The sequence below is a fragment of the Ipomoea nil genome, unplaced genomic scaffold, assembly GCF_001879475.1.
Source record: "Ipomoea nil cultivar Tokyo-kokei standard unplaced genomic scaffold, Asagao_1.1 scaffold2921, whole genome shotgun sequence".
Taxonomy (NCBI): Eukaryota; Viridiplantae; Streptophyta; class Magnoliopsida; order Solanales; family Convolvulaceae; genus Ipomoea; species Ipomoea nil.
This window is the reverse complement of record NW_017619349.1, coordinates 3,930,142-3,952,076: the sequence shown is the minus strand read 5'-3', so window position 1 is coordinate 3,952,076 and position 21,935 is coordinate 3,930,142. Positions and strand designations below refer to the sequence as shown.

The 21,935-nt window shown below is 33.0% G+C and overlaps 2 protein-coding genes, 5 long non-coding RNA genes and 1 other non-coding gene across 8 annotated transcripts; 6 read left to right on the top strand and 2 right to left on the bottom strand.

Annotated features, from left to right (window-relative positions):
• Positions 1–531: 531 nt before the first annotated feature.
• LOC109161020 lies at positions 532–1,324 on the top strand. Its single transcript, XR_002050858.1, has 2 exons — positions 532–650; positions 972–1,324. It is a non-coding gene; the product is annotated as an uncharacterized LOC109161020 (long non-coding RNA).
• A 1,860-nt stretch (positions 1,325–3,184) lies between these two features.
• Positions 3,185–3,904, top strand: LOC109161025. The gene is made up of 2 exons (XR_002050864.1): positions 3,185–3,280; positions 3,610–3,904. It is a non-coding gene; the product is annotated as an uncharacterized LOC109161025 (long non-coding RNA).
• A 2,373-nt stretch (positions 3,905–6,277) lies between these two features.
• On the top strand, positions 6,278–6,877 carry LOC109161024. The gene is made up of 2 exons (XR_002050862.1): positions 6,278–6,381; positions 6,785–6,877. It is a non-coding gene; the product is annotated as an uncharacterized LOC109161024 (long non-coding RNA).
• Positions 6,878–9,474: 2,597 nt separating this feature from the next.
• Positions 9,475–11,803, top strand: LOC109161019. The gene is made up of 2 exons (XR_002050857.1): positions 9,475–9,653; positions 11,539–11,803. It is a non-coding gene; the product is annotated as an uncharacterized LOC109161019 (long non-coding RNA).
• Positions 11,804–12,363: 560 nt separating this feature from the next.
• LOC109161023 lies at positions 12,364–13,109 on the top strand. The gene is made up of 2 exons (XR_002050861.1): positions 12,364–12,510; positions 12,807–13,109. It is a non-coding gene; the product is annotated as an uncharacterized LOC109161023 (long non-coding RNA).
• Positions 13,110–15,792: 2,683 nt separating this feature from the next.
• Positions 15,793–15,864, bottom strand: TRNAD-GUC. The gene has a single exon. It is a non-coding gene; the product is annotated as a tRNA-Asp (tRNA).
• Positions 15,865–16,804: 940 nt separating this feature from the next.
• Positions 16,805–17,914, top strand: LOC109160834. Its single transcript, XM_019309078.1, has one exon. The coding sequence runs from the start codon at positions 16,805–16,807 to the stop codon at positions 17,912–17,914; it is 1,110 nt and encodes a 369-aa protein (XP_019164623.1).
• A 732-nt stretch (positions 17,915–18,646) lies between these two features.
• On the bottom strand, positions 18,647–20,657 carry LOC109161017. The gene is made up of 2 exons (XM_019309322.1): positions 20,339–20,657; positions 18,647–19,213 (listed from the first exon to the last, which is right to left on the bottom strand). Exons 1-2 carry the CDS (start codon positions 20,477–20,479, stop codon positions 18,812–18,814), a joined length of 543 nt encoding a protein of 180 aa, XP_019164867.1. The 5' UTR covers positions 20,480–20,657; the 3' UTR covers positions 18,647–18,811.
• Between the last annotated feature and the right edge of the window lie 1,278 nt (positions 20,658–21,935).

The following is a 21,935-nucleotide window of genomic DNA, read 5'->3' as shown; positions in this document are numbered from 1 at the left end:
TAAAGAGGAGTTGCACAAATCACTTATATAATTCGCTAGTCAAATTTGTTATACACTAACCACTAACACAATTCGTTAACTGCAAATTTCCAAATAAGGACAATGAGTTGCAGAGTCACCGTAATTTACTTATTCACTATTCTGTCGGGTCTTGTGTGGGAGCGAGTGAATTAGGCCTTATGTGGGTACGATTTCACTATAAATATCAAATAATAAATTTGATACTTTTGCACAGTACACTCAAAGCTTGAGATAATTATTAAAATTTAAGAATATATTTTTCGTCAAAATGAGTCTTTTATTTTAACCAAAAAAAAAAAAAAAAAAAAAAAAAAAAAAAAAACTAATTTACATCTAATAATGATTTGTTCCGTGTAAGCATCATTAAAATGTTTGTTACATGCATGGTGTCATGTTTGTGGTGTTTCATGTTTGAAAATAGGACAAGTAATTACACGTATTTATATTAAAATCATCAAACATACACTATATACGTACAGAGTTATATATATAAAAGAGATATTTCTAGTACATTTGCATACATTTGTACAAAACAAAAATAAGTCTCAAATCAAAAATTACATTAATGGCTCGATCCTTTAAACTGTTTGTTACTATGTTCCTTTTGTTGGTCCTCCTTACTTTTACTGGTAATTCCTTTTGAATAAATTTTCATTTATAATTTTTTTTTTGTAATACAGATTCTGTTATAATATAGTATCTGTCCATACATATTTTTCTCAACCTAATAAAAGTTTCATAGTCATGCGGTTTGACCGCAAGGTCTTAGATTTATTTATAATTTGAATTTGTTAAAATGCAAAATATATTATTTATTTGTAAATATATATATTAAATATACAATATATTTGCAAAATATAAAAATATGTCTTACATGAAGTTAACATCATAACTGTTTGAGGATGTATGACTGTTCTTTTTTTTTAATTTTTTGGTTTAAACATGGGCAGAGATGGGTCCAATAATGCTTGGAGAATCATATAACTGTTATAATAATCCCAAGCTTTGCATGACCGCTAAAACTTGCACTAAATTTTGCCAAAAAGGGGGCTATAAAGGAGGTGGATGCTTAGAATTAAATTGCTGCTGCTATCCACCGGGCCACCGGGTGTAATACAATGGTGATTGTGGAGATTTATTTATTTACTATCATGTCGAGTCGAGTGTGAGAGGTGTGAATTTTGCTTTGTATGGATAAGATTGCAGGATAAATATCAAATAATACACTTTTTATAGTACGTGTTGCTGAGTACACTCGAAGCATGATGTAATTATTAAAATGTCACAATATTTTTTTCTTGCTTCAGAATTGTTGATCTTTTCAAATCGATGAATAAGAATGGTTCTCAATTTTCTCTGAAAACGAGTTCTCACTTGAACTTGATCATGTGTGTATTAATTATTATAATAAAGATAAATATATAGATTGATAAATATAATAATTTTGAATTAATTATTATAATAATTTAGTCAAAACGACGTCGTTTTGCATCGTATGCACCATGCGCATGGTGCATTCGGTTGCACAGCATAACTATTGGTCTAAGCTAACAAACTTGAAGAAAGAATTTATTATATTTTTTAACTTTTTAGGCTATGGGGTAGACGGTCAAGAGTTTTTTTGTTTGGCATAGCTTGATCAGATTCATGCATACTTTAATCAAATTAGCTTAATCCAGTTCAAATAATAACTAGATAGACCGCGAGTTAATCCACCCATTTGACACCACTTAAAGGAAAAGAGAGAGAGAGAGAGAAAGAACTATGTGTAAGACAGAAATTTAAAAAATATTTTCGGAACAAAAATCTAAGAATATATTTTTCATCAAAAGGGGTCTTTTTTCTTTAACAAAAAAAAAAAGAACTAATGATTGGCCCCTTATGTGGGATGTCTTAAGTTCGAGCCTTGGTGAAGGCGTAGATAGTATATGTGGGTGTCCCCCTTCCTTTGTAAAAAAAAAAAAAAGAAAAAAAAAACTAATTTACATCTAATAATGATTTGTTCCGTGTTAGAATCATTAAAATGTTTGTTACATGCATGGTGTCATGTTTGTGGTGTTTAATGTTTGAAAATAGGACAACTAATTACACGTATTTATATTAAAATCATCAAACATACACTATATACGTAAAGAGTAATATATACACGAGATCAGATCTTTCTGGTACATTTACATACATTTGTACAAAACAAAAATAAGTTTCAAATTGAAGATTAATGACTCGATCCTTTAATTTGTTTGTCACTATGTTTCTTTTGTTGGTCCTCCTTAGTTCTACTGGTAATTTCTTTTGAATAAATTAAATATTTACTTATAATTTTTTTTTTCTAGTACTACTAATTCTGTTATAATATAGTATATATCTATATTATAGCCTTATGTATTATTTTAAGTAGGAGTATGGTGATTCAGTACAACATATATGTGAAATGCATTCAGTTTGTTAAATGTGCACTTTTGAACACGACCAAATGTATGTTGTGATATATACAAGTGTACTCGATAATATATGAAGTGAATTCAGTTGGTTCCTGTTGTTAAAGACACTCTATCGAGTCATACTATGACTCAAATACAAGAATCATAATACTAGTCCTAATAGGAGGAACCCGAGGTAGACGGAGCCTAAACTCTTACAAACACTCTATTAATATTAAAAATTATTAGAAATGTCAACTCAGCTGCCACGTAAGCCGGTAACCTGCTTAAATTGATAGTAACCTGTTATCAGGTGAAATTGCATACATTTAGAGTGTTCAATGTCCTAATTGCACTTTTTTTTTCATTCAGTGGCCTAATTGTATTTTCAGGTTACGTGGCCGATTTGAACCTTATTCCAAAAATATTTTTGGAACAAAAATCTAAGAATATATTTTTCGTCAAAATGGGTCATTTTTTCTTTAACCCAAAAAAAAAAAAAAAAAAAAAAAAAAAAAAAAAAAACTAATTCACATCTAATAACGATTTGTTCCGTGTAAACATCATTAAAATGTTTGTTACATGCATGGTGTCATGTTTATTTTGTGGTGTTTCATGTTAGAAAATAGGACAAGTAATTACACGTATTTATTTATATTAAAATCATCAAACATACACTATATACGTACACAGGTATATACATACAAGAGATCTTTCTTGTACATTTACATACATTTGTACAAAACAAAAATAATAAGTTTCAAATCGAAGATTGATGGCTCGATCCTTTAAAATGTCTGTCACTATGTTCTTTTTGTTAGTCCTCCTTACTTCTACTGGTAATTCCTTTTGAATAAATTTTCATTTATAATTTTTTTAGTAATAATATTGATTCTGTTATAATATAGTATCTATTCATACATATTTTTCTCAACCTAATAAAAGTTTCACAATCATGCCGCTTGACCGCAAGGTCTTGGATTTATTTATAATTTGAATTTGTTAAAATGCAAAATATATTATATATTTGTAAATATATATTAAATAACTATATATTTGCAAAATATAAAAAATATGTCTTACATGAAGTTAACATCATAACTATTTGAGGATGTATGGTTTGTTCGTTCTTTTTTTGTTTTTAATTTTTTGGTTTAAACATGGGCAGAGATGGGTCCAATGATGCTTGGAGAATCATATAACTGTTCTAATAATATCAAGCTTTGCATGACGGCTAATTCTTGCAATAAATTTTGCCAAAAACGGGGCTATGAAGAAGGTGAATGCTTAGCATTAAATTGCTGCTGCTTTCCACCGGGCCACCGGGTGTAATACAATGGTGGTGGTGATTGTGGAAATTTATTTATTTACTATCATGTCGAGTTGAGTGTGAGACCGAGTGAATTTTGCCATGTATAAATGAGATTGCAGTATAAATATCAAATAATACACTTTTTAAAGTACGTGTTGCTGAGTACACTCGAAGCATGATGTAATTATTGAAATGTCATAATATTTTTTTATTGCTTCAGAATTATTGATCTTCCCAAATCGATGAATAAGAACGGTTCTCAATTTTAGAGTGAATTCCATTTTTGGTCCTACTGTTATAGGGGCGTTTCCAATTTCAGTCCACTTTAATTTTTTTTGCCACTTTACAACCACTGTTATTGAATGTGTTCCACTTTTAGTCCACCGTTAATATTTCTGTCAAGAGACCGTATAATCAAAGGGTATTTTGGTCTTTTTATGTTTGTCTCTTATCTTTTAATCCAGCGGCTTCGTCCTCCTCCTCCGATATTCGAAGATGGCTCTCCGAACAACGAGAATGGGAAGCCAAAGCTACATCGTTTCGTTCGTTCCAACATGGGCCGGCGAGGTTTCTTAGGTTTTAGGTTTAATGTTCTCATTTCTTTAGTCAAACATAGTCTTGGATGAGAAGAAAGGTCAAAATACCCCTAGATTACACGGCCTCTTGATGAAAATACTAACGGTGGGACTAAAAGTGGAACACATTCAATAATAGTGGTTATAAAGTGGAAAAAAAATTAAGGTAGACTAAAATTGGAAACGCCCCTATAACAGTATGACCAAAAATGGAATTCACTCTCAATTTTATCTGAAAACGAGTTTTCACTTGAGTTTGCTCATGTGTGTATTATTATAATAAAAATAAATATCTTTTCAAAAAAATAATAAAAAATAAATATATAAATTGATAAATATAATAATTTTGAATTAAAAAAATTGAAAAAAAAATTGGGGAATGTGAGCTACGTCGGATCAAGATTTTTTTTTTTTTTTTGGTTTGTTTGTTTGGCCTAGTCCATCTCATATTTAATTTGACATCGACAAATGTAATAACCCTAAATTAAAAAAAAAATTGAAACTATAGAGTATATAAAATGAAACTGAATAACAGTTTCACATTTTTGAGTGTATATTATCTAGTAAAACCATAATTGAATTAGAATTATAATTTAGTGGTGTTGTAATAAGACTACAGTGTGTATAAAATGAAATTCAATAACATGTCTCATTGTAATAATACTATTGTATATATAATGTCAAATGAAACTATAATTGAAACAAAATGAAACTTTAGTTGTACTGAAATCAAATTACAATGTATATAAAATGAAACTGAATATATATATATATATATATATATATATATATATATATATATATATATATATATATATATATATGTTATAAAAACAGAACTAATTACACGAAACAGGTGCAGTTTCTTTTCATTAAAAGAAACGACACCGTTTTGAGACATGGTCCACATTAAAATGAAACTTTAGTTACGAGTGTATGGGCGTTACAATTCCCTCATTTTCATGTACTCAAAAATCCCATGCCCCCACTCAACTCCACCCCTATAAGAAAAAAGCAAAAAAAAAAAAAAAAAAAAAAAAAAAAAAAAAAAAAGAAGAAGAAGAAGAAGATAACATTGTGACAAAATAACCATTCTCTTTTCTAATCTAAAAAAATGATACCTTGACACAAAATTACACATTTATGCTTTTTTTTTTTTAATGTAAGCATTAAAAAAATAAAAAATAAAAAACTAACATTTTATTATGTTTTTTTTTTTTTTAATCAAATGGGATGGGGGAACCTGGGGTAGACGGAGCCTAAGCTCTTACAAACACTCTACGCATGCTGGTAACCAAGTTGCTATATTGACATTATATTGATCCATAATATAACTATTTCGGTAAATAATAAAAGGAATCAACATATATATTATTTTTTTGAAGGAGAAGAAGATCCAAATTAACACATTTATGGTTTTGAAAATTATATACAAAAATTATGATTGACATTTCAAAAATCTTATATCCAAACCAAATAATAATTTGAATATATTCGTTTCAGGTAAAATTATTTCGAATGTATTTTATATTTGTTAGGACTCAGGATATATATACCCAAAAACATTATTTTTATTGATCTTATTAATTATTTAAGTATTATTATTTTTATATAATCCTGAACCATTTCAATAAGTTTAGATCCAGATTATAATCATTATTTTAAAAACTCATGATTGTATTAATTTACATCACAAATATTGCTGAGGCATAATTTGAACAATAGCAATACCTGAATCCTAAATACTAGTTTTATCACTAACATGTTATCTGACTCACCTAAAAAGTAGGATAAATAACAAAACATATTCATTACCAACTAACCCCTATATATAGAGCATATTCAATTCGTTTACATATACTCCTGTTAAAATAAATAAAATAAAATAAAATAATAATAATAATAATAATTACGTACTATTGTAATTATTATTATTAAAGTAACATAAATAATAAAAATAAAGTTGGAATCTCAAAACTATTGATGGCAATGGCAAGTTCATTAAAGACTACAGCAACCATCTGCCTCCTGTTTGCGCTCTTTTTTTCTACTGGTAATTTCTTTTACAAAAGTCTGCATTAATAGTGCAATATAGTTTGTTAGATCATACATGCAAATCTCTTTAAGGACAGGCTTGAATGCTTGATCTTATCATTTTATAGGTTCGGGAAACCTTGGTAGTATCATCACGTACAGTTATGTGATTCTCCAAGCATCACCGGACCAATTACCAATTCGGTCATCACATGCACCATTTCCTCTGAAAAGTTATTTACCGAAATGTCCCCTTTGACTATAGTAAAGTTATTGATTTGGTCCCAAGTTAATGAATATCTAACGACAAAACAATGAAGTTAAACTCAATAAAAATATGTCGTACACGAAGTTAACATCATAACTGTTTGAGGATGTTTTTTTTTTTTGTTGTTGTTTCTTTTTGGTTTAAACATGGGCAGAGATTGGTCCAATGATGCTTGGAGAATCACATAACTGTGATGATTTTAGCAAGCTTTGCTTGACCGCTAAATCTTGCACTAAATATTGCCTTAGAAAGGGGGCCGGTTATGAAAGAGGTAGATGCTTTGGATTTAATTGCTGCTGCTATCCACAGAAGGGTTACAAGAGTCTGAAGTGATTGAAAATAGAACTAGGGGATTAGTATTTTTTCTCCTTTTTTAGCATTATATTTTAGCTTTATGTAGTTTAGGTAAAAGTATCGTGATTGAGTACAACATATATGTGAATTGCATTCAATTTGTTAAATGTACACTTTTCAACACTACTAAATATATGTTGTGACATATACAAGTGCACTCGATAATATGTGAAGTGCATTCAGTTGGTTCCTGGTGGTAAATTGTGGCTAAAGACACACTGTATCAAACTTGGGTAACAGTAATGTGTGAGTTACATTCAATATTATGGATTATTGTGGACATTAAACACTGATCCTCCCACAAGGACTTGTTTAGTAAATGACAGATCCACCATTTTGATATTTTGACCTTCGTCAAAACACCCCAAAAAAATTTGAAATGTGACATATTACAGCATTTTAGTTTGACATTTTGAAAAAGATTCAACCATGGTTTCTTTTCAATTCTTTCTCAAAAACAAAAAAAAAAACAAAAAAAAAAAACAAAAAAAAAAAAAGAAAAAACAACAAAAAAACTCGAACTGTGCAAGTGGAGCGCACACTGTTGGTTTCTTTTTAAAGAAAATTGTCAGATTTTTTTTATTTGCTTTTCTTTTTCTCTTCTATTTTTATCTCTCATACATGCACCTAAAAAATTGTGTAAAGTTTTCTATTGATATGGATGCTCTTATGGAGCCTTGATGCCTTTTTGTAGGAGCTTAAAGGTTCCAATCTCACTTTTTCTATCGATAAATCGACAATCGACATGAAAAAAAAAATGGAAAAATAAAAGGGAGTTGCACAAACACTACTTATATAATTCTCTGGTCAAATTCGCTAATTATGGATTGTCAAATAAGGTCAATGAATCGTTGAATCACTGTGATTTATTTATAAACTATCAAGTTGGGTCGGGTGAGGGAGCGAGTGAATTTTGAAAACGATCTATTAAATTCATCGAGTTGTTCCAAAGGATCAAAACGGCTAGTTTATGAATGTGGGCTAGGCCGGATCAAGATTTTTATTGTTTGGTTTGGCCTAGTCCGTCAAAGCTTATTCTTTTATTGTTGGGTTGTAGCTCGGGTCAAGATTTTTATTGTTTAGTTCGGCCCAACCTAATTCATAATTTAATTAGTCATTAATAAATTTAGGCAATTTATATCGTGGACGACTAGGGTTATAGTGCATTGTGGACCCTAGTTCAATACACAAAATTTGACGTCGTAAAGTACAGAATTCATGTTCATAATGCACAAAATTCATGTTCATAATACACATACATATAAACACGATATAATGAATATGAATTATGTGCATTATGAGCATGAATTTTGTGTATTATATTAAGTGTTTATATGTCATCAGCTATATGATGCACATAATTCAAGTTCATTATATCATGTTTATGTATATATGTATTATGAACATAAATTATGTGTATTGGACCCTCCACGTACGATATAACGATTGAAAGTTTAAGTTAACAAAGTTGAAGAAAGAATTATAGTATTTTTTTTTTAACCTTTTAGGCTATGGGCCAGATTGGGTCAAATTATTGTTTCACCAAGCTCAACCAAATTCATACTTAGGATGAAATATTTTATGCAAGAAGAAGAGGAAGAGATCAATCCCAATTGGACTAGCCTAAACCAGTTCAAATAATAACTAAATAGACCACAGGTGTCGGGTTAAACCACCCATTTGACATCACTTAGAGGGAGAAAGAGAGAGAAAGAACTATGTATGAGACAGAAATTTAAAAAATATTTTTGAAATATAAATCGCATAATATATTTTTCGTCAAAATGGGTCTTTTTCTTTTTATCAAAATAAGTATTTTTTGTTGATAGCCAAACATTAGAAAATTAGAAAAATAACATCAAGAAATCATTTTTTAAGTTTTTAAACCGACTCTTAATGGTTTTACTGGTTTCTAAGCATCTTTCAAAATCTGGTAAGATCTTTTGTGAAGCTTATGTTAACAACCAAATATAACAATGTGACGAACATACCATTCCGTTGGTATGCTTTTGAGTTCATTCTATTATTTAGATCATAAGACTTCATTAATTTTTTTTAAAAAAAAAATATCTTGTTAAAATTACTCTTTTGTCATTAACTATTCCATCATATCACCTTATTTTTTGTCAACTAAAAAAAAAAAAACTAATTTACATCTAATAATAATTTGTTCCGTGTAAGCATCATTAAAATGTTTGTTACATGCATGGTGTCATGTTTAATTTGTGGTGTTTCATGTTAGAAAATAAAAAAATAAAATTAAAATTAAAAAAAAAAAAAAGAAAACTAATTTACATCTAATAATAATTTGTTCCGTGTAAGCATCATTAAAATGTTTGTTACATGCATGGTGTCATGTTTAATTTGTGGTGTTTCATGTTAGAAAACAGGACAAGTAATTGCACGTATTTATATTAAAATCATCAAACATACACTATATATATACGTACAGAATTATATATATGTACAAGAGATCTTTCTTAGCTTGTGCATTTACAATCCTTTGTACAAAACAAAAATAAGTTTCGATTACAAGAGATCTTTCTTAGCTTGTACATTTACAATCATTTGTACAAAACAAAAATAAGTTTCAAATCAAAGATTAATGACTCGATCCTTTAAACTGTTTGTCACTATGTTCCTTTTGTTGGTCCTCCTTACTTCTACTGGTAAATTCCTTCTGAATAAATCTTCATTTATAATTTGAATTTTTTTTTTTTTTTTGAATTTGTTAAAATACAAAATATATTTATATTTTTGTAAACATATATATTCTCTCATGCTTGATGTTAAGTACAATGTTTTCATTGTTATTTATTAACTAAAATATTGAGCAAGTGATGTCAATGTATGTTATTTTATCCGATCCTTGAAGTATTAATGTAATACTTACTTTTATCTTTGTCAAGTTAAACATTATATTAAAAATATTTTAATTTAATCCTTTCGTATCTGGCCTATTTTATTCCTTATAAAATATGATGCGTATTATAATATTAGCCCCCTTGGAATGTTGAACATATAATATATAAATATAAATGTGTAGACCAACTATTAGAGTGGCCTTTTAGTTGATATGGAGTGCATGCTTCAATTTGGAATAACTATTTCCTTTGCAAGACGAATAGTTCATTTCTGAGAATAACTTGACTTACTAAAAAATGTAAAAATAGAATAAGTTTATTCACGAAAATGCTATTACATTTTAGACCCATTATGTAAACCAAATGTGTTGTAAATTAAGCAAATTTCAGAATAAAAATCTTGAAGTCTATTTCTCCCATTAACCGAACAATGATTAGAATTCCTATTATATTCCTTACTTGTTTTATTACTTATGAAATAGGATTCCAATTCTTCTAAAAGTTATCCCATTAACCAAACATATTGTTGTAATAGTAATCAAATCCTAAATACTTAGGGTCATGCTTAAGTTATGTTATTGGTCTCTAACATGTTTCTTACATGCTTGGGGTTGTTATGTTTGAGAATTTTCATTCTTTTATATATATATTGATACATATTTATTACAAACCAAGCAAGAATATCCTATACATAGAGTTATCTTACATGAACCTGGGGTGTGGTTGAGTAGCACACCAAAGAAAAAAAAAAAAAAAAAGAGTTATGTTACATGTATGTGCTTGAGGTCATTCATGTTTGTTTAAATACATTTATAGAAGAAAAAAAAAAAAAAGACTTAAGAATAAAAATATAAAATCAACAATAATGGGAGGTTTAATTTCTTTAAGTTGTTTGCTATTATGTTAATCTTTTTAGTTCTTATTTCATTTTCTAGTAATTATCCTGAAAAACTTTTTACTTAACAAATTGTTTACTCTCTCTCTATTTCATGTGTCGAATTCGACTAATAAGGATAGATTGAAGTTATGTACACTTTAATTTTCTATAATATTTAATTTAGTGTTAGTGTATAAAATTTATATGTTTAATTAAAAACTACATAAAAGTACTATTAAACTCACAAAAAACAAAACAAAGAAAAAAAAAATTAAAATTAGAAATTAAAAAAAAATGTTACAGAAAATAATCAAAGAAAGAAGAGTTCAATTGACCAATGATTTACAATGAATAATAAATAAAACTTGCAAAATGAGACAGATTGAGCATTTGTTATAATCTCCAGGTCAGCTATCCCACCCAATAGAGATGCCTACAATTTAGCGAGGAAATTATTCACTGTGTCCGACGATAGAACCTCTGGCATACACCCAAAACAAATAATGTACTTTGTATACATAAGCCATATCCTATTGTCTGACTACTATAAACAAAAATAAGCGCTGACTTTTTTTTTTTTTTTTTTTTTTTTTGTAAATGGAACAATTGTTTTACTTTCACTACTTATTATTTATAAAGGTGTCACTTTTAACCTCAATTAAGTTAGTTGGTCAGACTTGTGACTTGGTAATTAACCACAAAGTTACATGTTTGACTATTAATGGAAGTGGCCTGGCCTATTACCCTTCTTGGTTTGAACCGATCAATTACGGACGATTTAGACTGATTTACCTCCTTATGATCTTTTGTCAGCTACGGTCACAAGACAAGCAGAGACAAGCCCAATTAGGGTTGGAGAAGTGAATGGTAAGGGCAAGAAGTGCTTTGGCAATGTAAAGGACTGCAATGATGATAAATGTGATGCATTATGCAAGAAACGAGGCTCTAAGGCAGGCATGTGTGTGTACCCTGATTGTTGTTGTGCATGATTGAATACACATATATCATGTACTGTTTTGTAATGTCCAGAGGAGTGTTTTAAATAAATATGAATATTACTAAAGGACTTTTTTTATAATTATATCTCTTCATCTTATATTAGATTGAATGATGAATAATAAAGATTCACACACACAAAAAAAAAAAAAAAAAAAAAAAAAAAAAAAAAAAAAAAAGATAATTAAAATGATAGTGAACCCGTAAATATTTGATTGGAATTGAAGATATTATCATTGAGAAGAGAAAGATATTGGAAATGGATATTGAGCGTTAGAATAAACTCAATAAACACACCCTCACAAACATTCAACACAAATAGGTCTTTATTTTTTCTTTATTTTTTTAGAATCCAATAGGCCATGTTTTAAGAAGCTCAATTATATTAATCATTTAATTGTTATTGTTTTTTAAAAAAAAAATTAATTGTTATTGTTAATTGTGATAGAAACATAATCAAAATAAAAGCTTGTGATATCCCAAAGAAATAGTAACTCAATCCTAAATACATTGTAGCTTTAACATACATTCTTGTTGGCTAGCCTAAAACATAGGACAAATAACACAACTTGTTCATTACAAACCAAACATATATACCCTATATATAGAGTTACATGTTTTGAGCCTTTCATACTCACTCACACATATATTATATGTAGAAATAAAAGTAAAATAAAAAATAAAAATAAAAAAAAAATAAAATAAGAAGCCCAAAATTGAGAGCAATGGCAGGTTCTTCGAAGTCTCTTACCATCCTCTTCCTCTTCTTGGTGCTCCTTTCTTCTACTGGTAATTTCTTTTACAAACCAATAGATGTATGTAAATCACCACACAAAATAGATTGAATTGTGTTGATATTGGTATCAAATAGTATGGGAATATAATGCCATTATGATATTGGTAGCAACCCCATCCCACCCCACCCCTCCCCCCACAAAATGTATTTCAATATAAACATACATAAATATATATATGTAAATCAGCATTATTGAGAACAATAAAGAATGGTATACGTAATATAAGTATAGGTATGGATAGTATTTTTTACAATAAAAATAAATTATGTTGATATTGGTATGAAGCAGAAATGGGTCCAACAATGACGGCTGCGCATGACACCAGCCAACAGTGGTGCTTTGGGCAGGTGGGAGGGTGTTGGTCTAAAAAGTTATGCGATGAATCTTGCAAATCTCAGGGCTATGGTGGTGGCAAATGTAGCTTATTAAGAACTTGTTGTTGTGAGTGAAGGGAGAATTTTTAATTATTATTATTATTATTATTATTTTATTTTATTTATTCTTTTTTGTAAATAAGAAGTTACAACTTCGATTTTCAATGGATTAAGTGTTATTCCACACTATAAACTATGACGGATTTTTTATGTTGCATCCTGACCTTTCATAATTGTTGTTTCGATTCATAAATCATTAAAAAAAATTCGCCTTTAGAATCTATAATTCTAAGCCCACATCATTTACATCATTTCACATGCTCTGTAGGGTCGAAGTGTGGGGGTCCTTAGAGTGAGGATTCAACTTTGGGAGATGATTTACATTCTTGGGGAAGGGAAGAATTAAACCCCGTAACATAAAACAACATTGGAATTGACAACTGTAAATTAAACTTTGAATTTTTCAACGCTATTTTTTTCAATATCTTAACTGCAAGACAAGACTTCTCCCCAGTTTCCGCGCCAACAAAAAAAAAAAACCGAACTAAAGTCATCCTCTTCAATCCATCTATCATTTCCCTCTTCGAACAAAGCCAAGGTTTAATTTTATTTTATTATTACCTTGTCTCTATTATTCTGCCTTTGAAACCTCTGCTCCTAATTGATTTCGAAACTGCCTTTGAAACCTCTGCTGCTCCATTTCGAAACTGCCGATAAAATTCTTTAGCCAAACATTCTGTGAAGTAGCCTCGAAATAGGATACGGACTCGGCTTCCATGGTAGAAGTAGCTATTAAGGACTGTTTAACACTTCTCCATGAGATAGCCCCACCGGCAATAATAAAAATTCACCCTGAAGTTGATTTTCGAGAATCAACACAACCAGCGAAGTCCGCGTCTGAATAACTGATAACATCTAAATTGTTTGTCTGCCTAAACCCAAGCTTGTAACATTTGGTTCCTTTGAGATACCTTAGAACCTTCTTTACAGCTCTCCAATAGTCTAACCCCGGATTATGTTGGTAACGCCCTAGCATTCCAACCGCAAAAGCAATGTCCGGAAAATGACTTGGAGAAAGAATTCATGGAGAACATCCCTTGTTGAATGTCTTGGATATAGACATGGCGCCGGTATTTATCTAATGTGGTCTTATTGATTTTAATTAAAAATAAAGCATATAGAGATGAAGTCAATGCAAACATTTTTAGGGTGTGTTTGGAAACTTGGAAAATGAGTTCTGGAAATCATTTTCCAAGTTTTCACTGTTTGGATGTGCTTGGAAAATCAAGTCAACGGAAATCATTTTCCGTTGACTTTGGAAAATAAGCTTGTTTTGGAGGAAAATGACTTCTCCTTTTTTGGGGGGAAGTCATTTTCCAACTTTTACACCAACATCACACCACCACCAACATCATCAACACCATACCACCACCACCTCACTACCACCATCACCACCACTACTGCCGTCGCCGCCACCACTATACCACCGCAACCACCGCCACCACACCACCACCATCACACCACCACCATACCACCGCAACCACTACCACCACCACCATACCACTACCACCACTACTACCACCACCACCAACACCATACCACCACCACCACCGCTGCTACCACTACCACCGCAACCATCGTCGCCGCCACCACCACCACCATACCACTGCCACCACACCACCACCATATCACTGCCACCACACCACCACCATCACACCACCGCCGCCGCCACCACCCCCGCCGCTGCTACCACCGCAACCACCGTCGCCGCCACCACCACCATACCACCACAACCGCCGCCGCCACCACCACAATACCACCGCAACCACCTTCGCTGCCACCACCACCACCATACCACCGCTGCTGCCACCGCCACCGCCACCGCCACCATACCACCGCAACTACCACCACTACCACACCACCAGCATCACACCACCGCCGCCACCACCACGATCATACCACCGCCGCCACCACCACCACCACTATACCAACGCAATCACCGTCGCCGCCACCACCACCACCACCACCATACCACTACAACCACCGCCACCACACCACCACCACCACCACTGCCACCAGTCCACCACCGTCATACCACCATCAGTTATTATTATTATTATTATTATTATTATTATTATTATTATTATTATTATTATTATTATATAACAAATAACACCACTACTACTACACCACCACCACCACCATAATATTTTTGATATATTATTAGTTATTTTTTATTATATTTAAAATTATTATTATTATATTATTATACATGTTGTAATATTCTAAATAAAATAATTAAAATGTTTAATTATACAATTCTACTCATTTTCCAGAAAATGAACCAAACACACTAAAACAATTTTCCAGAATGCAACCAAACACTGGAAATGAAAATGTTTTCCGGAAAATGACTCATTTTCCAGAAGTCATTTTCCTACTTTCCAAACAGACCCTTAATTTTTTTTTTTTTAAAAAAAACAACTAAAAAACAAAGAAAGAATTGGGTTGTTTCAATAACTAAATTGGGCACAAAAAAATCATTTAGAACTAAATTAAGTAATATTATTATATCCGATGACTATATTGGGTATTAACTCATTCTTTTAAAAAAATTAATTTAATTTTAAATAAATTTCATATAAAAATTTAAAAGAAAATACTAGATTTCAAATGGATGACTCGTGATAAGGTCATCAAAACATTTTATACAATTCTAAAAGGAAGAAAAGATTACTGTGCTCTTATAAGAATCTCAATTTTCTGCAGCACCCTAAAAAATTAAAAAAATAAAAATAAAAATTAAAGCGTTAAAATAATAGGCATCTTAAAGCTTATCGAGGTTACAAGAACGACGGCGTTTAACTAAGTAATCAGGGAATTCCATTAACAAAACACTTCGCCGTTGCCAGGGATCGAACCCGGGTCACCCGCGTGACAGGCGGGAATACTCACCACTATACTACAACGACCGGATGTCCTTCTTCTTAACAATTTAACCTTTTATACTAAAGTATTTACAGATTGATTGTCTTCTTTTCATTTTTTTTTTTTTAATATATTTATTTATTTATTTTTGTAAAAAAAATAACTAAATAAATTATGACAATACGACATTTTCTGATTTTCCTGACCACAGAAAAAGTTATTTTTATTGAATTTATAATTTGAAAATCCAGAGTAATTTATGTTAAAGTACTACTTTGATCAAAATTGTAAGATACGGAGTAATAAATTAATAATTCGTATTGGAAACCTTTTTTCTGCAACGAATTTAATATTATTTTTAATGTATTTTATAAATATATAAATTTTACGGGATAGATACTACTCCATATCAAACTTAATATTATAAAAAATTTAATTAAAAATAACTTCAGTCAATTCTCGTTGAACTAGATACATAAAGTGAGATGAAGGGAGTATATAATATTTTTCAACATCCTTAAATATTCAAACATGAAGAGGCGATTATGTTAGCTAATTTTTGTATTCTTACGCTTAAATTGAACACCTATTTAACAAACAGTTAATTGAATAATCAAATCTGAAATAAAATCAATAGTCTAAAAGACCAATTATGATCAAATTAAAAACCAAAGATTAAAAATAATAATAATAATTCTTCAAAATAATAATAATAATAATAATAATAATAATAATAATAATAATAATAATAATAAAATATTTATTTGAAAAAAAAAAAAAAAAAAAAGGCACATTGTTTGACAAGTCATCCTCTTCCACTGGTCTTTTGCTTGGAGGATAAACCTATTTAGGATAGGAGTATTAGTCTAATCGAACTATTTAACTTTGATTCAACATTACTTAATTACTTTACTAATCACTATATAATTACATATATTTATATCCTTAATATAAGCATTTGGTTCCAACCGGAAATCCCAAAGGATGTCGAAAACAACATCGGCAATCGTTGTTCTCTTCTCCGTCGTCTTTCTCGTGGGTGTAGTCGCCGGACGGGGACCCCACGTCATCAACTTCCGATCGGAGAACCTTTTCCCGGAGTCCTTCGTGTGGGACCCAAGGTCCCAGCACTTCGTCGTTGGCTCTCTACGCTATCCGAAGCTCGTCTCCGTCTCCGACGCCGGCGTATCCGAAACCCTGATCTCCGACGCCTCTCTCCCGGCGGACTCGAAGATCCTGGGCATCGCCCTCGACCGGAGACACTACCGCGTCCTCGCCGTCGTCCACCGCCCCGCGCCGGAACCCTTCAACGCCCTCGCGGCCTACGACCTCATCTCCCTCCGCCGCATCTTCCTAACCCCCCTCATCGACGACGAAGAAGAAGATGATCGGAACCCTAACCCTAACCCTAGCCAATCCGTCGCAAACGACGTCGCGACGGATTTCTCTGGAAACGCTTACGTCACCAACTCCGGGAGAGATCTCATCTGGAAAGTCAACTTCGACGGCGAGGCCTCCGTGCTGTCCAGATCGAAGGCGTTCAAATCGTATCCGGTGGACGCCGCCGCCGACTACCACAAATGCGGCCTAAACGGCGTCGTTTACATCTCCAAGGGCTACCTACTCGCCGTCCAATCCAACACCGGGAAGCTCTTCAAAGTCGACGTCGAACACGGCGGCGCGAGGACCGTTCTCCTCAACAAGGACTTAACGGCGGCGGACGGGATCGCCGTCAGGCGCGACGGCGTCGTGGTGGCGGTTAGCCACCGGAAGCTGTATTTCCTAAAAAGCCAAGACAGCTGGATGGAGGGGGTGGTGTTTGACGAAACTGCCCTCGAAGAAGACCGGTTCGCTTCCGCGGTGACGGTGGGGAATTTGGACAGGGTGTACGTGTTATATGGGCATATCAACGAGGGCATTATGGTAAATGCGGAGAGGGATGAATTTGGAATAATGGAAATAGAGTCTGAAAATGAAAAGAGCGAAGACAATGTTTGGATCTTTGTTCTTATTGGTTTGGGTTTAGCTTATTTCATGTTTTGGAGATTCCAAATGCGCCATCTTGTGGATAGCTTGAACAAGAAAAGGCTTTGATTTTGTTTGTTTTTGTTTTTGGATTTTGTAATATGTATTAGAATAGGTTTTGATGTTTTTTTAACAAAAAATATTGTTTACGTTTTAATATTTAATTGCTCTATTGGGTCTTATTAATTTCAGTCCATAAATTCCGAAACTATTAATTTAGTACCTGTTTTTTTGTTAGACTCTGAGTTTAAACCCGTATCAACCATACTCGGACTAATTTTCATACGCACCGGAACAGCCCAATTAAGGGGCAAAGTGCAGGCCAGATTGGAGGGTTCGAACTCCCGACCTTCTTAATAGACAAGAGTGCAAAGCCACTCTCAAACTCTCGGGCAAAGTGGGATTGGAGAATAACTGAGGGCAAATTTTGGTCTTTTCAGTTATTTTTCGACGAAAATTTGATCGAATTGATAGAAATTGAGAAAAAGTTGATAGTTAAAGTACTAAATTGACAGTTTTAAAACTTATACACTGTAATTAACAAGACCTCAATAGTCCTTGGCAAAAAATAACTGAGGACAAATTTGTCTTTTCAATTATTTTCGACGAAAATTTAATCAGATGGACCGAAATTGAGAAAAATCGAATAGTTAAGGTACTAAATTGACAGTTTTAAAACTCCTCATAGACTGAAATTAACAAGATTCCAATAGTCATAGGACCAAAACTGAAATTAACTCTTTTAACTAATTAGGAGTTCAGAGTTGAATGTCTTAAAACTTCACTTAAACTGCTAATTGGTGGAATGAAACTTCATCTATTCTACTAACAGAGGGTTTAGAGTTCAATGTCATAAAAACTTCACCAGCATTTCTTGAGAGTTCAGAGTTGAATGTAATAATAAAACACAATAAAGATGGCAAATATTAACCTTCATGACAGAAAAAAACTGAGGAACAGCCATTCTCAGTTTTTGGCAATTGCTTTAGTCTCATCTTTCACTTCACCTCCGGTTTTTGGCTCCGACGATTTGGCCTCAACGCTCGCTGTGGGCTGCTTCTGCTCATCGCCTCCGGTTTTCGGATTCGATGGCTCGGCCTTGTTATCAACAGGCGGCGGCTTTTCATCCCCTACAGTTTTTGGCTTTGGTAACTCGGCCTTACTCTCGGTTTTTGGTTCATCGCCTTCTGGTTTTGGCTTCGGGGTCCCTACCAAGTCCTTGAGCAGATCAAGAAACTGCGAGATTGGGTTCCCGGAATTAGCTACCTCGACGGCCTCAGCAGGCTTAGCCAAGGAAATCCCGAGCCCCGCGGCTGCTATGCCCATCATAACATCTCTTCTTGAAACAGCAGCCCGAGTTTCCTGTGCCTGCAAGCTCAAAGAAGAAAAACCAACAGTAAACACCGAAAACAGGTTTAAGGACTCAAATGAACACTCAAAAGGGAAGACGAAAACTCTGACCACCCCATTCAATCCCAGGTATAATCAGAAGAAAGAAACCTAAAGAACTAAAAGTGTGAGAAGAAGTAAAAGATTGAATTTTTATGCTTGTTCCTAAATGAAAGATGTCTATAGGCAGTATGAAGCCTTTTCTTGACACTGATAACAAAGGTAAAATGCCAAAATAGTTCCCAAAATTCACTACTGGAAATTATGGAATTTCCGATCACCTGAAAATGATCTTAAATCAAGTCGAAAGCCTTGTTCCGACCACTTTTGGTATCCGGAAAAACCTTTGTTGCTATTTCCAACCACTTTTTACTTTCGACTTGATTTAAGATTATTTTCAGGTGGTCGGAAATTCTATAATTTCCAGTTGTGATTCCTGCAGAGCATACAGAATCTGCAATAGAATGGAGCTATTATTTTACTTTTTTGGTGACCAAGGAGACCCGCAGCTACTACTCGAGGATGTGCACTAGATAAACTCCACCTTCTGACCCTAGTCGACAAAGAACCACAAAGAGGTAAACCATTGCCAATAACTAAACAGCTCAAACCAAGAAGGCCAATAGGCTCCTCCCGTTCGGATTCAAACTTGTAACCGTTTGGTTACTAAGTCACCAGTATGACCAACTTGGTCGAGGTTGCCCCTGAATGGAGCTAATTTGATGTCATGAATGGAGTTAATCTCTAGAAATAATCAGGCAATTGAAAAGTTAGGTGCAACTACTTTCTAATTTGAAACCCTTTTTGCAAATTGCAGGCCTAACTAAACATATATAGCACAATTTGGGGACCAAGAAACTTAAAAATGGCTACAAAAGTTCACCCCCAACAATAGCAATTGCACAATCAACACTAAAATCCAAGAATGGGGTTTCAAAAACAGACAACATTTGACTAAAATGTGAGCCTGCTTCCTACATAACCCTACAAAATTGTCAGCATTAACGAAAGGGAAATTTCCAGATCAAGAAAAATAAGCAAGTAAATCAAAAAAGAAAAACAGAAAAGTACATAAAACTAAAGATACACGGATGAAATTCAAACCTGGAGAGCATGTGAAGACGAAGAAGAAATTTTGGGATTCACCCTCAGCATTGTAGCCGGCGGCGCATTTTCACGGGAACCATGTGGGGCGGAGCTGGAAGGAAGACAACCCACGACGGGTTTCAGAGTAGAGAGCAACATTGATCGGCGGTGGCGACGGGAGGGGAGTTCTACGGCGAGATCAGCTGCTCCGATCTTCTACTCCGACTGAAGTTTGACTAAGCTAGCAAAGATGGTCGGGTAGATGAAAAATTAATGGCAGCTTAAAGTGTATGGCGTATTTAAAACATGCTTCACGTTACTCCAAAATTGTAGTACATGGAATAAAAAAATGCTAAGTTGGAGCTATTTGTTTTGGGCTACAAAGCTTCAAGTTTAACTTTCAATAGAAATATCTTAGATTGGATAATCTATGTTAATTTATCTCATTGTGATTCCTTTAAAAGCGACTAATTAACCTTTTTTATTTGAGCTAGTCGATTTTAGTATTTGATTATTAATTTAATTATTTTTGTTCATTTTCTAATCAACTAAACTCAATTCAAAATGCCGAAATACTTTCATAAGCAGTGTTGTAGAAGGGGCTAGGCGCTCCGCGCTCAATGGGCGATTGGGCGCCTACTAGGAAAAAAAAAAATTAAAGAAATGGACAATTGGACATTTGAAATTGTCACTTGGAGTCCATAAACACTACAAACATTAGCAACATTAGCAATATATGTAATATTAACCAAACATCCTGTACTCAGTTGGCACATTTATCTCTCTCCTTGAGGGAAGGTCACATGATCAAACTCTGATCGTGGGAAATTGACTCTTTGGCGTCTCTCTACCTAGGTCCTGCCAAGCTGCGAAAGTGGCGATGATGAGCTCAATGTTCGAACTTTGTGCTTTTTGCTACCGGTGAATCTGGCAAAATTGAACGGGATTGTTTCAGTGTTGCGACATCTATGAGTTGAGGCACTAAGGTTCGATTGTGCAAGTTTGGGTTGGCTTCCTTTCCTTTCTTGCTTGTTGCTACTCCAGAACTTAGGTTTTGTTAATTTAACTTGTTTCGCTCAAAACTAAGTTATTTTTATCCAAACAAACCGTTTAAATAAACAAATAAATTGACTGATTTGCCTGAGGAGGCCAAGTAGTCGACTGGCCGCGTAACACCCAGGAAATCTCATTGGCTTACAATGCTATTCATAAGAAGAACTGTGAAGGTTAGTATAAGTGAGAAATTAAAGAACATTTTACATTGAAGTTAATCACTTTTTAAAAAATATTATTCATTCATTAAATTTATATCATAATATTCACCAATAGATTTTTCTGAAGCATAAAGAGTCAGTATTGTTAAAAAAAATAGCTTAAATGGTCTAATAAGTGGCTATTTTGTGATACAATTATTAGTATGGTCCACATCTGATTTGGGTCGGGTCAAAGTGGATTCGAGTTCTTCGTAGTGAGACGAAGAGATTGATATATTGTACGCTCAAAACGGATAATGGGTGAATGAGAAATTAATTCTCAAAGTAGACTCATTTGAGTTGGAAAAATGAAGGGAAAAGGCTTTAAAGTAGCCTTTGTCCCACATCGATTTGGGAAATGG